Source organism: Centruroides vittatus, unplaced genomic scaffold (assembly GCF_030686945.1).
Source record: "Centruroides vittatus isolate TY-2023 unplaced genomic scaffold, ASM3068694v2 contig_1788, whole genome shotgun sequence".
Lineage (NCBI taxonomy): Eukaryota > Metazoa > Arthropoda > Arachnida > Scorpiones > Buthidae > Centruroides > Centruroides vittatus.
This window is the reverse complement of record NW_027121095.1, coordinates 604,107-622,540: the sequence shown is the minus strand read 5'-3', so window position 1 is coordinate 622,540 and position 18,434 is coordinate 604,107. Positions and strand designations below refer to the sequence as shown.

General features: G+C 32.1%; 1 protein-coding gene across 2 annotated transcripts in view; it reads right to left on the bottom strand.

The window, feature by feature from the left end:
- The window catches only part of spict (magnesium transporter spict), a 112,002-nt gene that overhangs the window by 59,756 nt on the left and 33,812 nt on the right, over positions 1–18,434 (bottom strand). For both annotated transcript variants that reach the window (XM_067263635.1, XM_067263634.1), the window contains 2 exons: positions 17,984–18,040; positions 10,803–10,893 (listed from right to left, as the gene is read on the bottom strand). In XM_067263635.1, coding sequence (XP_067119736.1) covers positions 10,803–10,893; positions 17,984–18,040 — 148 coding nt within the window. The remainder of the gene's footprint in view (positions 1–10,802; positions 10,894–17,983; positions 18,041–18,434) is intronic.

Here is an 18,434-nt window from a genome sequence, read left to right as displayed (position 1 = left end):
AGAAATTATTTACATAGGAGCAACCACCAGCATGCTACACTCCCACATTCTCGAACACTTTCGAACACAAGAAGATCAGAATAGTGTGTGGAGCATCAGTGACCTCATGCTCCACACACTATTCTGATCAATGTGAAGAAATGGATGTGGCAAAGTTAATGATCATTCTGGCAAGCAGGATCTTCAATACCATTCTTTTGTCCTCAGACATTATAACTTGACTGAGAACAACACGAATGGAAAATTGAAGGCTCGTGCTCTGATCCCTTTACTACATGTGGGGTGCAGTCAAAGCAAAGGTAAATATGAAGCATCACAATACTGAGGATGCTCTAAAAGCTTGCATCATGGAAGTGATGACAAACATGGACAAGCAGCAGGACAAAAGAGCTCACAGCCATTTCAGGTCACGGCTAGAGATCACGGAATCTAACAGAGATTACGTAGAATAATTTCATTCTGTACATTGTGTACTACTTTTGTACCAATTTTCATAAGAATATATTGATTTTTCCCTCTATTTTTAATTGTTTTTTATTATATAGTGACTTTTCCAGATTTACTTTGACAACCCTGTATATATTTCAGATTGAAATCTAAAAATCATCTGAATTAATTGTCCTGTATTACCACTTGGCCTGAACAAGTGGTATACACCTGTTTCAAGACTAATAAAAGGAGTGAGGTGAACCTATCACATTGGTAAGCCCCACCACAACTGTCTTGGTCATCCAAAGATAATTATTATTAAAGCAAATTTAAAATTCCAAAATTTCTCACTCAAGGTTGTCATTAAATATTTCTATATGCAATTAAAATTATTAAATTTGATATTTTATGGCTTCTCTATTTTTCAAATTTATAAAATTTACAACTAAACTTTTACTTTTACTTTGAAATATATTAGCAAATTTTAAAAATATAATTAAATCTAAAATGTAGAAATAAAAAACCACTGGGTAATGGTGAATCATATCATGACTTTGTTTCAAAAACATTGTTGTTCAACCTATAGTCCATTGTGATTTTGATATTCTTACCTAACACTTAACTATCTTGTATACAAACATCCAACACACAAAAAATAAATCAATACATTGTAATTCTTAAATTTTCATAGTTTATAAAAATTAAAAATAATCTGTGTTTAATTTAAAACATATGCACATAGTTAACAATACCAAATATATACTTTGTTTTCTGTAATACATATTGTTAAAATTAAAAGAAAAGATAGTTTTGATTTAAGATAAGAAAAACTTTCCCAGAAATTTCTAAATTTTACATTGATTTTAATAATTATCTAATTATTAAAGCTAAAAATAAACTGACTCAACTATTGACAAATTTGTTTGGTACTTTTGTAATTAGTACAAGAATATTTTGATTACTGGCAATTTTGTTTATCACTTTGATATTCACATTATATTTTTTAAGTTGTTTTGCAATAAATTTTATTCTTCTAATTGCTTTACTCTGAAAATGAAAATATTTTAAAATGTTCAAATTTAAGAAATGTATTTGATTACTGAAATCACACTATAAAACTCTAGAATAATTTTATTACATAAGTTGTTATTTTTTGAAGGCTATCAAAGATATACTGAGTATATTTATAAATGAACAAGTTATAACTAACAGAAAATTTACTTAGTATACTTTTATCTAAAAGATAACTACATAAAATCAGTTGTACTTAAATTATTGATAATTGTATATTTACTGAAGGGCATAAGGCCTATCTTGCTTTACTTCAAAAAATAATCTTGAGCAAGCAACATTCATAAGAATCAACGTGCATCACCGTTCTTGATTTTGTATCACTGTTCCCGTCCATTAAAATACAGCCGTGCTTTTGTGAGATCAAGGATATATTACTCGCCCGACCACACGCCCATACACACCGCAAACAGATACTAGAATTGGCGCATATCCTCTGTTACTCATCCTTTTTCCGGTTTAATAACAAAACATACGTACAAAAACGAGGTGTCCCCATGGGTAGCCCACTATCGGGTGACTTATGCGAGCTAGTGATCAGGAGACTTGAACAACAAATAATCCCGTCATTCCTTACCAACATCCTCCTCTACAGGAGGTATGTAGATGACATCCTTATCATATGGAAGGCAGAACCAGACATAAATGGGTTTATCAATGCAATGAACACCAACGGGTATGGGCTAAGCGTTAAATTGGAACAAAAAAGCAACATCTTCGCACATTTCCTCGACTTGGACATTCAAATAAGGGATAATAAAATCACGCATAAAGTATTTTACAAACAATGCCATGTACCTCTGTTCATCCCAGCTTCCTCTGAGGATCCATATTCGTATAAGATAGCGGCTTTTAGGGCACTAATTAAGCACGCGTTCACGCACAACTCGAAGTATGAAGACACAGTGGCCGAGCTAGGCCGTATCCAGGAAGTGGCATCTCAACACGGTTATGATAGGAAAATAGTGTACAACATGGCACGCAAGTACGCACGGGGAAATACTCGTAACAACCTACAAGCTGGGGTAAGATCCGCAGATATTAGTGCAAGAAAAATAGTTGAGTACAACCACCATTTAGATGCGATATACAGAGAAATCGCATCCAGCACCCGAAATAAAATAACTTACAGGAGACCGCGGTCAGTATACAGCTTACTGCGAAATGGGAAGGACAATTTGGACATGAAACACGCACCGGGCGTATATGAGGTTCCCCTGTGGGATGACAGATTTAATAGAAGTCTGGTCTACGTGGGTTTGACCAAACGCTCCCTCCATCAGCGACTCCAAGAGCACAGGTACGACATTGCCAACAATAAACTATCTACCACACTGGCAACGTATGCCACACAGCAGGGAATCACTGCCGACCTCCAAAACGCCCGTATAATCAGAATGTCACAACACACGGACCAACTCAGAACGCTGGAGACCCTAGAGATATATAAAGTGGGTTTGAACAACATGTGCATCAACTACAAGGATGCAATCAACATATCGCAAGCCTGGAAATTTTGCTATGAGGGAAGTCCACACCCACAAATAACTTAATATTGCATTAATTTGTTTTAAATTTAAAGAGCGGCGAACGTAAATAGTACGCAGGCGTAGATAATAGATAATAGCTCGTGCATAATGTTCCATTTTTATCTTCCAATTTCTTTGATTTCAAAAATTGGAATAGAACTCGCTTTGGTTTCTTGGTTCCATTCACGGGCATTTGAAACTACCTTTGTGCTGTGCCTGATGAAGACCCTGAAGGGGTTGAAAACGTTAGCAGTTGTATAAAAACACTGGATTGTCAAGGTTTTTCGTGGAAGAAAGAATTAAGTTTCATCCAGTCTACAGTAAGAAGTATAGTTGTTATTCATAAGGAAGTAAAGAAGGCCAATAAGTGTTGATTGTGTGAGATTCAGCCTCCAGATTAAATTTTTATTATTTGGTAAATTTTTATTCTATGTGGGTTTACAAATGGAAATGCTCCAGTAACTGAGATTCTAAGTTATTTCCTTCGTTCTCCGACGAAGAAAATGACTACATCATGTTACTATTCGCTAAAATAATATTTTTCTTCAAAATTTGTAGTTAATAAATTAACGTGAGAAGCAAATGTCTTCCACATGTTGTTTACAAAAAAGGAAACTTTTTGTCACTTTTATGACAGAAGGAAAGTTGAATTTCCCTTCACACTCTTATTTCCCAAGTTAGGTGTCCATCTAGAAATTCACCCTCTTCGAATATCCTCGAGCATACCGTTGACACGTAGAAAATCCTTCATTTTGATTGGTGAAGAATGTTCGAATATGGAGAACCATTTCCTGAGATCGAGGAGTTCTCAGATAGATTTCAGAGAGAAAGGTTCTCTCTGGACTGTCGAGGAAAAGTCGTATCTCCCAAGTCCTCAGCACATATCTCTGGAACTCTCCAGAAGGAAATCTCAGAAGAAGAGATTCCTCCAAAAATTGCAATAGTGAGAATCCCCAGCCGGAGCCAGAAAGGTAAAATCTCCAAATCATTCCTCCACCGATCCCATCAAAGGTTTCTACAAGTCCCATCTACGTCCCGAACATTGTTGCAACGAAGGGTTCACTGCAAGGCATTTATGCTCAGCGAGGTAATAATTAGATCATATTGTAAACTCTCTCTCTCGCGCGCAAGTTAGGAAAGGAGTAGAAATTACCTTGTAATTTGTAAAAAATTTTTTTTCTTATAATTAAATTTTCCTTTGTTGTTTAATATGGGCTCTTCAATGTCTCAAATCTGAGCTAATTTCGAGGAATTGTATTTATTTGACGCTTGTATTTATTGAAAGAAATTTCGAGTGGGAGGGTCGCGAGTCCGTTCCACTTACTCACGACCCTCCCACTCGAAATTCCTTTCAAATAAATACAAGCATGCCTAACGCTTAAACTAAGCTGGTGTTAGGAAAAATGACTTGCAGGGGTTTCATACGAGCTTCTGCACTTTAGATACTTTCTTAAGAAGCCATCTTACAACGTAGTGGGCAAGTCTTCCAGGCTCAATAGCCGATTAAGTGGTAGACTGAGTGATAACAGTCTCTCTATCCCTAGCTGATCTCACAATTGTATATTTATTATTAAATCAATATTACAGCATGTAGCAACAAAATAACAGTTTCTGAAATATTAGATCAATAATTAATACCTTATTTGTTTACAGAAATTATAAAATAAATTTTGTTTTTGATTTAGACAAAACTTTCTTTTTATAAATAAATCAAATTTGCAAATGCTTTTCAGCTTACCTTCAGAATAGTTATAGCAATTATCATCATAGTTCTCTCATATAATTTACAAATATGTTATAATAAAGTAACAATTATTTTATAAACTATATTCAAAGGTCTTCAAGTTTGTGAATCAGCTATTTTTATGCCAGGGATATGTTTCACTATCTTTAATGTTTACTACGTTAAGTCTAAGTCATCTATCATATATCCATAAAGTTTTTCTGCTATTTTTGCATTTCTCTTTTTCATTTAGCTTTTCCAAGGTCCTTGCTTTGTTCCAAAATATATGAACTTTATTGTCAGTCGTAGAGAAACCGTGTTGTGCTACATTGCTATTTGGATTGTTAAACACAAGATCGTGTTATTAACGCAATCACTTGGCTTCTGACTCCACCTTTATTTAGTTGATACGGTAACTAATTTTACACGTTTCAGGCTTTTTGCCCCTCATCAATCAACTAAAACAAGAATAGGATATACAACATTAAAATTACTTTTACAAATAAATTGCACAAATAATTTAAAATATAATGACAACTTACTTGTGCCTGTGACCAGTGTGAAAATAATCAGTTCAAATAAACAAACGTTTTCTGGACGCCTTCCATGTCCTTCTTCAGGTTAAAACCGCTGGATTCTATTTTTTTAAAAACGCCATTCCGAAATTTTTAAGAACGAATTCAAATGATGATAGTTCAAATGTGTGATGACCATCGCGCATGCGCTATATCTGTCGTGTTCCGTGTTGTTCAGTAACATATTATTTTTAATCTTGGTATTCTTTTTTATCTTGGGGTCACATGACTTCATGTGTCATCGGACCCAAACAAATCTTCAGGCATCCTCTTGTAATAAAGTTTGCCAAGCAAGCGAAAGAGCTAGCTTGTCGCGTGAATTAATGCACGTCGTTTTAGTTTGCGCTTTATGTATCTCTATCGCTTCCAGCCATTTAAGGTGTTCTATCTGGGTTGTTTTGGTTATTAGCGTGGCTCCCGCGAAGTCCACATTAATGCCCGGTTCAGAAGCATCCCGCGAAGTCCACATTAATGTCCAATTAGTGGTGAGACAACTCGAATCCAAAACACTCCCGGGATTCATTAACGATATCCTACTATACAGATGTTATGTAGATGACGTCATCATCGTATGGAAGACAACACCGAACTTGGCACAATTCGTAGAAAAGATGAATGATAACACATATGGTCTGTCAATTGAAGTTGAGCAACACAACGATGCCAATGTACATTTTTTGGATGTGAATATCAGGGTTGACTCACACAGAATCCATACCTCGGTGTATCGCAAACAATGTGCAAACCCCACGTACATCCCGAGTGACTCGTGCGACCCGATCCAATACAAAATAGCAGCATTTAGATCGTTAGTCAGACAGGCATATACGCACTCATCCACTCAACAAGCACTTAGGAAAGAGTTGAACTACATTGAGAAGATTGTGGATATACACAGCTACCGCAACATTATTCCAAGAATGTCGGAACGCCAAAAAGCACGAATGAGCCAAAACACACCTACAATGGCACAAAGTAACAACCAAGGTACAGAGGTGGAGAGAATACCCCTCACATACAACCCGACCTTGAAATCCATATACGAGTCTATCGCCAGGAGACATAAGGTCACCGTTGCTTACAGGAGAGGCCCAACTATATACAGTTTGTTACATAATGGAAAGGACCCATCTGACCCGAATAGAATGGCGGGCATATACTGAATCCCGATAAAGGATGAGAGATTTAATAGGGATCTGATCTACATAGGATCAACGAAACGCTCTATGGAAGTCAGAGTTAAAGAGCACAAGGCGGATATAAAATACGACAGAGCTACCACGTCACTCACAGTGTACGCTTCTGAACCGGGCATTAATGTGGACTTTGCAGGAGCCAGGCTAATAACCAAAACAACCCAGATAGAACACCTTAAATGGCTGGAAGCGATAGAGATACATAAAGCGCAAACTAAAACGACGTGCATTAATTCACGCGACAAAATAGCTCTTTCGCTTGCTTGGCAAACTTTATTACAAGAGGATGCCTGAAGATTTGTTTGGATCCGATGACACATGAAGTCATGTGACCCCAAGATAAAAAAGAATACCAAGATTAAAAATAATATGTTACTGAACAACACGGAACACGACAGATATAGCGCAGGCGCGATGGTCATCACACATTCGAACTATCATCATTCGAATTTGTTCTTAAAAATTTCGGAACGGCGTTTTTTAAAAAATAGAATCCAGCAGTTTTAACCCGAAGAAGGATACGGAAGGTGTCCAGAAAACGTTTGTTTATTTGAACTGATTATTTTCACACTGGTCACAGGCACAAGTAAGTTGTCATTATATAATACACCCCGGTGTGTATGAAGAAGATATGTTAATTTAAAATACATATATATATATTTTACACGTACCAGTTTTCCTCCCGATATGGCACTTGTACACGCTTAAGTCTGTACATCACAGACTTGAAGAATAAGGTGGTTATAGAACCATTATAAAATTCGTTTATATCTGTTTAAAACGGTAAAATGATGTATAAAACGATAGTTTAAATGTTCTTTAAACCGTGTTTTTACTGTACTGTTTTCAGTGCTCAGTATAAAACAATGTATCAAAATACACAAAGTAGAACAAAAAATTTACAGTTGTACATTTGTACAAATTTACAAAGTAGAACAATTAGTTACCGTATCAACTAAATAAAGGTGGAGTCAAAAGCCAAGTGATTCCGTTAATAACATGATCTTGTGTTTAACAATTCGAATGAACTTTATTGTTATAAATGAGTAATCAAAAAGTCCTAGATAACTTTAATCCATAATAAAATAACTAGAAAAGATATTGAAATTCCAAAAAAAAAAAATAATAATAATAATTAGGACTAAAATGGAAATTAGCTAATGAGGCTTTCAAAGTGTTTTACTCTCAGAAGTCACAAATTACAGAATGCTGTAGTCAGACCTCAAAGATACAATTCACATCATATTCAAAGTTCTTGAATATGGTGTGAATTGTATCATGCTGAGTAGACTGAAAAGCATCAGTTATTGATGTTTCTAACTCTTAAATTGATCCAGAAGCTATCTGATAAACTGTTTTTCACATGAGCCTAAAGATAAGTCAAGTGGATTGATATCTTATAAATACAGTAATCAGATGAGAGCATTTGGATAGTGACTAAGGTATCCAAGAGCGATGACCCTTTTCTCCAAAAGTGTGGTTGATTGTTGAAAAGACTTCAACTTCCTATGAAATGGTGCACCATCCTGCATAAATCAATAACTGTCATCCACTGCATAGTACCAAAATAACCACTTGGAGTCATTTTTATTAAAGTGGCAATAAAAACCCCAGTCCATTTGTTTTGACGTTTAGTGTGAAATTGAATCACAAATCATACTTCAGAAAAACAGCAAAATGTCAAGCTTCCATACAATGGGATCCCATACACCACACACCTAGCAATTTCATGATGTCACATAGCAAGTTTGGGTAGAAAAGTAAGATGTGATGTTGAGAACCAAAGGAAGTTTTGTGCAATGCTACCAAGCATTTCCAGAGTGGGGATTTTTTATAGACTGACAGAAATTTTCGGCAATTTTTTTTGGGATGACTTTTTTCCACTTCGATCTTTTTTCAGTAGACTAAAACAAAATTTTTGACATGGCAGAACTTGTAAAATACTGTTTAAACATTGTGATGAAATGTGTTATTCGGAATTATTCATTAAAAATTATTCAAAAATGATTGCTATTGCTAACAAGGGAAAGGGCAGACATTCAGGTCGCTGATTCAAACAAAACTTGCTGAACATGAACACGTGGCCTTAAGTACTAATCCTTGACCAAATAATAGGACCCGCTTCTCAATCACTTCAAATAATTGGGCCTCTGAAAATTTAGTGTTTAGGTTATAAGTCTTTGAAAGTTCCACATCCCAGACCGATGATATCTGAGTGAATAAGACTCTAGGTACTGGACATAGATGATGTAGGTTTGAACCTTCAGAGTTTTAGTTTTAGTTTAGTTTTTTTTTTTAATGTGTAACTTTCTTATTTTACCACTTCATTAGCATTATAAATATATACATGTTTACTAAACCCAATACATTGCAATAACACCCTTCAACTACCGTATACCATCGGGCTATAATTTGCCAAATTATAGCCCAATAATATACTGCAGTTGAAGGATGTTATCATTAGCATTATTATTACTATTATTATTCCTCACATTTGAAGCTTATAAAACAAGAAATTAAAAATTGTGATGTCATTTCTCATTTAGCAAAAACAAGCCTCTGTAGATTTAACTCTTTAATGTTGTTAAATAAGACTTTTAAAAATAACTACTCATCACACTGAATTTTTCAGGAGGTGTCCGACTATTTTTGACATCCTACGTAATGAGAAGGACCATCCTAACCCGAGCAGACTCCCTGAAGTTATAGTGTCTCTATAAGAGATAATAGATGCGATAGAGACCTGATATATATAGGCCCTATTAAATGTTCCTTGGCATCAGAATACAAGATCATCAGGTGGATATTCATCACGCAAGAACCTCCACGGCCCTCACTACTTATGTAACAGATCCAGACATACTAGCTGACTTTTCACAGGCCAATCTCATCCTTGCCGCGCCTCCCATTGAACACTTCAAATGGTTAGAGGCTATCCATATTTTCAAATCCAGCCTCACAGCTGCATGCATAAACTTTAAAGAAGATATGGTTTTGTCATTGGCCTGGCAAGAGCTGATTCACAACTCACTCTAGCTGCTCATTGTGTCCAGGCAAGCTGACTTGTTGCACATGCATGACATGGCTTTTAGTAAATTTTTTCAAACTTATAATCAAACTCTTATTTAAACATTATTCCATAAACGAATAACCAACTTGAAACAGTTAAGAACCTGAAGGGGTTCTGAGTGTATCATCGTAAGACTTTTATTTCTTCACATACATATCCTCACAAGTGAGTAAGTTTTGGACAATACTGCACATGGACAAAAAAGATAAGTGATATGAAAATACGGTAGTGTAGTTGCAGCATTTTATTCCTTTTAATTATTATTATTATGGACAATATCCTCACATGCTCATGTTTGTTACATTTCAAATGTCACAATACCACTATATCTGAAAATAAGCTGAGGAGTCTTCAAAGTTTATAGATGGTATTTGGTTCTTTAAAACATTTTACAGGTTTTTTTTTAATTGTATATCAATAATACATCACATACAGCTATTAAGCTTAATCTTAAATCCAGCAAGCTTTAATTCAAGTTTGACAAATGTTTTCAATTTAATAATAGATCTGCTTCAGGTCTAGAAAACTTAATATTCTAATTTTGGAATTTGAATTAGAGTTTAAGCTTTCTAGACCTGAAGTTGATCTATTATTAGGTATTAAAATTAGGATTTAAAATTATTATTGGTGGGTATTTATTACTTATTATTAGTATTATTTATTTATTTTTATATAAGTGCACCTTAGCCAAATATCAGTTTTATACTTATTTTATACTTATAAAATTAAAACCATTCACACTTTTTCAGCAAATGGTTTAATGAATTAATACACAAACATTTTCAGTTTATTTTATAAACCTGCCTCAGGTTTTAAACTATAAAATTCTGAAATTCCAAATTGGAATGTTTCAAACATTTGATGACATTATTTATAAAATTTTTAAAATATTGTAATTTTGTATACATAAAGATACATTTGAAAATATATTTTAAATATTAATGAAAAACCAAGCACATGAAATAAAAACAACAATACAAATAAAGTGAACAATAATCATCCAATATGCCTAAGCTTTTTTTTTATGTATGATTCATTAATCATACATAAAAAATGTATGATTAACAAATCATACATAAACAAAAGCTGGAACATGATACAAACCAAAGCTGTAACATGATACATCACGTTCCAGCTTTGGTTTTGGATTGTGTACTTATATAATTACATTTTATAATTAACATACGCAAAGCATAGAAGTACACTTACCTTACAAGTACACTTAGAGCACCCAGTGGTGTAACAAGAGACGCAGGTGCAAATGCATAAGCTGCAAAATTGGCACCTTCACCAATTCCCACTAGAATATTACAAAAATAAAATATTTAATTGTTATTTAGCATTTTGAGCCTTTAAATATCTTAAAACATTAAAAAAAACTATATTATCAGTAAGCATGGCAAGCAAAGAACTATTTCCTTTGTCACAATTAAAAAATTTGTTTCAAATTATTTATCAAAAACTGTAAGGGTCAATTCAATGTATCACTTTACTGAATTTATTTCGTGGTTTTTCTGCAGTCAGATGTTGCAGGAAATGACCACTCATGACCACAATTTGGTAGTTCATGAATGATCTGTATCAATAACAGAGAACTACACCACTGTTTTTTTTCCTGAAAATAAGATTAGGTCTTATATTAATTTTTGCTCCAAAAGATGCATTAGGTCTTATTTTCAGGGGATGTCTTGTTAAAAGGTGCTCACTTGGGTATTTACAAATACTTAATTATAATTTATATTTTAATTTATTTTCAATTAATACCAATAACAATATTTATATTTAGTTACATATTATTATTATTATTATTTTATAATTCAATACGTCCATTGTGGGTAAAAACAACCATCTCGCTGACGATCTTAACTGGGGCTTATTTTGTGGGGTGGAGCTTATATTACAAGCATCCTGAAAAATTATGCCAGGGCTTATTTTCAGGGAAATACAGAAGTAGCAAAATGAGTTTCAAAGAAGTAGCAATGTTATGGGTTTTATTGTGTTGAAGAAAACAGCATCACTGAAACAGAAATTTTTGGGTTTATACAATTATAATACATAAAAACAAAGACCAATTACTTTATCATTGGCTGAGAAAGTAGAAATTTGCTAAAATCTATAGAAATGTGTATCAAAACCTCACCAAAATGCAATCTGTAATACATTAATTCATAATAATGATATAATACTACACATAATATAATTCAAGATATTTTTACCTTAACATGTTTGATAAAAAGTTTGTTAGGAGATTAAGACTAAAAGGATACATTTCTAGTTTGTTTATTGTATTATTTTTACTGGTTTTTTGTTTCAGACCTTAATCTCTCATTTTCACATAAAGACAGAATTTTTTTTTTACATGGAATTTTTAAGAATGTATCTACCATGTAAAACAGAATTGGGTGTACTGTACTGTACATGTTTATAGTTTTAAACAGAGCTAGAGTGTCTATGTCGATGTTAGTAGAAGTCAGCAGTTTAAGGGGGAGTTGGTGTTGGCAAAAAATCTATAAACTCAAACTCCTTAACCGACTTTATATTTTATGGTTACTTTTACTTTCTCATTTGTTATAGAATATAACACAGGGAAAGTATAATGATTAGTCAAATTTGACTTCTCTGAGTTTTTTTTTTCTTTTGCATTTTTCAACATTTTGACACACCAAGACCCAAAATTGTAAAAAATCACTTACAAAATTGTGCGTGCATTTATTTATTTATTTTGCATTATATCCCAAAACTAGATAAACCTGAAATTTTGAAACTTGACAGAGTTATTTATACAGGGAATTGCAAAATTTCATCTTTTGAATGAAGTAATAAACCACAGCTACAATCCTCTAATCACCGTTAAAACACCACTGCATTGCTAATTAGTAAATTAGCCTAATGAATTATCTGTCCAGTGATGAAATAGTGGATAATATACAATCAAACCTGTCTATAATAGAATCCCATGAAACCAAGCAATTCTTCCATATTAGACAGGCTTCCACTATATATATATAGGATACCTACTACAGGTATCCCGTGATTAATTAATCCCTTAATGCTACCGTGTATATCAAATTTGCATTAATCAAATACAATAGTACCTCAATACTTGACTGAACAATCACCCCCTGATAGAACAAATTTTCAGTTAATAACAAATATTTTTATTTTAACTTTAATTTTGCCATCCATATAAAAGTTTTTTATGATAAAAATAAGTAACTAATTTAAAAATAAAATGAAACCTTATGGCTGCCTATCTTTATCAGACAAAATTATACTCAATCATCATCATGTTTTACAACCATTTCAAGTGTATGAAGTGTTTCAACAATACATGTCTGTGACATACCAAGATTTGTTGCAAAATCATAAGTTGTTATTCATCAATTTTTAACAATTTCTTCCCTCAATTTCTCTTTGTCAACAGCTTTTGGGCAGCCGTACATTCTGTATCCTTTAGTTCAAAATTTCCTAAACAAAACTTTCAAAACCACATTTGACACATTCAAAGTTTAAAAGCAACTTTCCTATATATTTTTTACTGTTTGTATAGTGTTATATCCTTTATAAAACTTGAAAAGCATAATATGACTGATATGCATTTTATCTGCAGACATTTTGACTTGGTTTTATTCAAACAATGTGATGTAAGAAGTTTAAAATAAGCTTCTAAACAAAGAATACAATCTCATTTCAGTAATAATGTGTTAAATTTCACAATTGCTGTAATTGAATCACATCAATCACACAGCTGTCAAGTAAAGACAGCTCTGAAAAATACTCAAAAAACTTTCTATTAAGCATGGAAGAGGATACCAAATTTTTCATTATACAGCCCGATTTTCCTTTCTGTTTCCACTGTTTACAGGTTAATTTATATTGATTTTTGCCAAAAATTCAAGGCATTGAAGAAATTTTCCATTAATAACAGGTTTTTGCTAAAAACAGGTTTGACTGTACATAAGGAGTCAGTATTAGCAAGCTGACTCTGAGGAGTCGTTAGACCAGCTGAAAAAAAAATCTAACTTGGAAGTTAGATTTTTTTTGCCGTGGTTTTAAAGCATAACAAAAATCTGCTTTATTGAGTTCATTTACATTGAATAACAGATAGGAAATACAGACAAAATACCTATACCAGAATACCTCAAATTAGCACATTTATAATTTATGTAATATCTTAATTTAATAAATAATACATGTAAAATGTAATTTAAATAATATTTAACAATTTAACATGCATTATATATACCTGAAGATGTTTGTTATAAACAGATGAAAATGTTAGTAAAAATGTGTTAAATTGAGGTATGCTGGTGTAGTGTTTTGTCTGTTTAAATCAATAGACCTCAGTATTAAAAAGTTATTGATAGGAAATACAAAAAAGTGAACTAGCTTGATAGCTAAGCCTCTGTCATGCAGTTTAAATGAGCTCCAATAAAGCAAATTTTTGTCATCATTTTAAGAAATTCGAGTTGTGTTTATTATTGTTTCAAGCATAATTTTCTTTAAGCATAAACAATATACTTCAATAAATATAAAAGTAAAATATAAGAATGGCTTTTGAATTAGAACATCTCAAAGACCAATAATTATATAAAAGTCAAATGATCATCAGATTAAATTGGGTTACATTATCACTACGTACTAATACTTATTAAATACTGAGAAAAAAATCTAAGTAGCCATTATGGGTTTGAGTCCTACACTGAATCAATTGTTTTATTCTGGAATTTTCTAAATTATTTAATAAATAGTAATTTAATAAGAGATGGCACCTAACACTTACCTCTAGTGCCAAATCACTCAATATTTAACAATTATTATTAGTGGTAATGTAGCCTGATTTAATCCACTAATCATTTGGCTTTAAATAGAAGTCCTTTTTTCAGTCTAAAATGATATATTTTCTTCAACTTAAATTCTTTAAAGTTAGTTTTCGTTGCCATCTTTTTAAATACTGAATTAAACTACAATAGAGTTTAATTCAGTTAAACTACTCGCTTAACAAGCATAATTCATTCCAGAATCTTAATGTGAAACATTGATTAAGCGAAACAATTTTTCCCATATATATTAATGTAAAATACAATGCATTCCATGCCAAAAAAAATACTCAAATATTTTATGTATAACATTTATTCAAAGAAAATTATACAATATACATTGTCAAAGAGCATGAATCATTTTTATCTTTTCTTCTAGTGCAGAATGAACCAACCTGGAATGCAAATTAGATTTGCAGAAAACAAAAAAAAAAAAAAAAAAAAAAATCGAAATAATTAGTTTATTACAGTATTATAGCCTTTACATAGCCCAAGAATTTGGCATATCATTTGGCATGTTTATTATATAATGGGCTATGGTTGTTGATGTTTATATGTAATATGTTGGAACACAAATTCGGAAAAATGTGTGATCACAAGCAATGCAAAGATGCTAGCAGAACGAGTACTAAACACAGACTGATATAGCATGTGCACAATCTAGGACTCTATGTAAAACATCACTTGTTTATGCAAGTCAGTTTTTTACAATTTGTTTTGCTTGTTTTGTGAATTACTCGTTAAGAGAGGTTCCACTATACTAATATATAAAATATATAATATATAATATTAAAATACTAATATATCTAAAGAAAGTAAAATAAAATCCAAATAGAAATTTATTTAGAAAACAGATAAAATAATATCTAATATCTTCCCCTCCCTCTTTCCCTCCCTTTCCACCCTGTGGGCACAAAGAGCATTTTTAATAATACCAATGATGTTGTCTTGAGACTGTTGTAATAATGTCTTGGCTGGGGCAGATTAAGGCTCCCAGCTGCCCTATGCTGACACAGAGTTGTCGCCCTTATAGGAGACAATAGTTCCAAAAATTTAATTAAAAAAAAAAAAGTTGTTGGTGTGGGAAGCCCATAAAATAAGCTACTTAACAGATAGTCTTGATCTTACTAGCAGTGTCTTTTATTGGTCTACATTAATTTTTTTTTTTTTTTAACTATTTAGCATTTTATGTCATTTTTCAACAGTAATGATATCAGTATTGAGTTTGTTGATACAAATGTTTTACTAAATTAATTCATCTTGAAAATTTATGCTCTAATTATAATGAAAAAAAATATGAAATCAAACACCTTAGTATTTCCAGCAACAAACTAAATTTAATAAAATAAGAACGTTTTCGACTAGTTTGTTGCTGGAAATACTAAGGTGTTTGATTTCATATTCCATTTATATTCCAGTAAGTTATTTATTTTATTAATGAAAAAATAAAAAATTTTTAGAAAGATGTCTTTATTTTTGCTATTGTTTTAGTTTCATAAATAATCAGTACTGTGGGAACAGATTTTTTGTTGATATAGTCATATAGAGAGCAGTCAATTGTGGCAGTACTTCCATCTTGAATAGCACTGCTTCTTGTCAACAGTATTTATTTTTCACAATGAAGTGTTTCCTATTTATACAATATTTTTTATTTGTAAATTAAAATATTAAAATAAAATATATTTATGGATTTTGTGAGGAGTTTTAAATTCTCACAGGTTAAAGATAAGTGTCACCTTGTATCTTGGTTTGAAAATTAAAATCTTGATCTTGTCTTCAACTTAACTGTTGCTGGGTTTTGGTCTTTGTCTTGAAAGTTAGAATCTTGTTTATCATCACTGAATAATACCCATTGTAGATTTGGACAGGCCCACAATGGAGGCAGCTGTGTAGGGAGGGATAGGGCCCGACATATCTGGGACAGACCACCTCAAAATATTCCTGGGGTTTTTGGACTGCTTGAATTTGACTCTGGGTCCCCAGAGCAGTAGGTTGATGCCTTAATGGCTTTAACCATCTAGCTGTCAATGTCTTATATTAGTAATAATAAATTTATAAATAACATCATCAATAATTAAATACTGAGCTTTTGAGTATTACCAAACATCAAATAATGTTATATTAGCAATATTATAATATAAATAATAATATTACTTTGTTATCCTTCCAGAAAGTAAGCTCATGGGCTTGTTCTTAGATATTAGGTTTATTTTTGATGCCATAACGTCAACACGAAATTTAGATCAATATTGATCAAAGTTGATGAACACAAAAAATCTGGAGAACCAGAAAATAATAAAGACGAAAATAAAAAGAAAAAGAATAATATTGAGATACTGAAGTATGACAATGAAGAAAGTGATATTATTATTCTTTTGATAATAAATTAAATCATTTTTATAATACATAAGACTCACTTTTCAAATCTAAAAGAATAACCAACTACCAGCAGACCATAGAAAAAACTGTTCCGAACCACTTCCCGACTTTAAGGAAGTTACATAAGAAGGTAGCCAATACTAACAATCTTACACTGACAGACAGGCATAATCCTACCATATTCAAAATTCTAAGAAATGATAAGCTATCATATGATCACAACACTGCCTCTGGGATTTATTCTATCCAATAGAAAACCATTATTTTGCAACAAAACTTATTTACATAGGCACTACTATGCTTAATTTGGGATGAAGAATCAACTGCAATTGACAAGAACCTATCTAACACATTAGCAGCTTAAGCTTGCCACTATGACATAATTGTGAATTGGCAATAAAGCAATCAGACCTACCTCTAATATTAGTGTTAACCACTTAAGAAAATTAGAGCTAATATGAGTTCCACTTGCATTAATCATTAGGATGCAGACACACACTTGAATGCTTAGTACTCTATGAAATTTTATCAGTTCCATGTTTCATTTATATTACTTCATACTCAAATTCAAATTCATTAGTGAATTTTGAATTTTTGTCCAGCTACAAGGGGGATACATTAAATTAACAAAATACTACAATCAAAAGTTAAACAGAGATAAAATACAGTTTTCCATAATGTTGGAAATTTTCCATAACACTTAAATACATAGTGTTAAATCAATAAGTGCAGACTTGAAACTTGTTTTCTATTTTGCAACTGTGATCCTCTGACAGCTTAATATATTTGTTGAAAAAGTTGTATACTCTTGTTATCATAGTTGGACTCATTTGAAATAATTTGTCAAACAGTTCTTCCACAGATTCACACACAGCCAAGATAGAAATACCAAATTGTTCTCAAAGATTTATACATTCATTACACATACAAATTAAATGAAAATTGATCCCGACACATTTTGTCACTCATATTTTACAACAAATTTACCTATTTTCTGTAACTAAACCTTTTTTACAGAAATATCTGATGAATATTTTCAAGATCACCTTCAAGTAATTTTAAAAGTATAAGGTTGATATTACAGAATAATTACATATAAATGTTTTATATTTAATTGTAGATTAGAAATTAGTTAGCAATAATATGTAAGCATTTTAATATAATGTTAAAATTAAAAACAAAATCACTTACTCAATAATAAACCAGCCCACCATATCCATTCTTTCAAGTAACCAAAGCCACCTAATCCTAAAAAATTAAAAAGAATTTAATCATAATTTTGAAATATATTTTTTGAACTTCTTTCAATATTTTATCATCATATAATAGATATTTTATAAAGAATTATCACATAATAAAACTTTTATATAGCCAATTTATTAAGTAAATATGCTGGCATTCCCCCAGAATAAACCAACATGCTGGTTTTTACCATACAGAAATACTTAATTTCCCTGGACAGACTGATATGCCGGACAACTGTGAAAACAGAGTATAATATACGATAGTATAAATCAAATACAGTGGACCGTTATAACACGCATGTCGAGCGGGAAACAACACCCACGTTATACAGTGAACCGCATTATACTGAGCATAATGGCGTACATATGTGGTGACACAATAAATTTACTCAGAACGA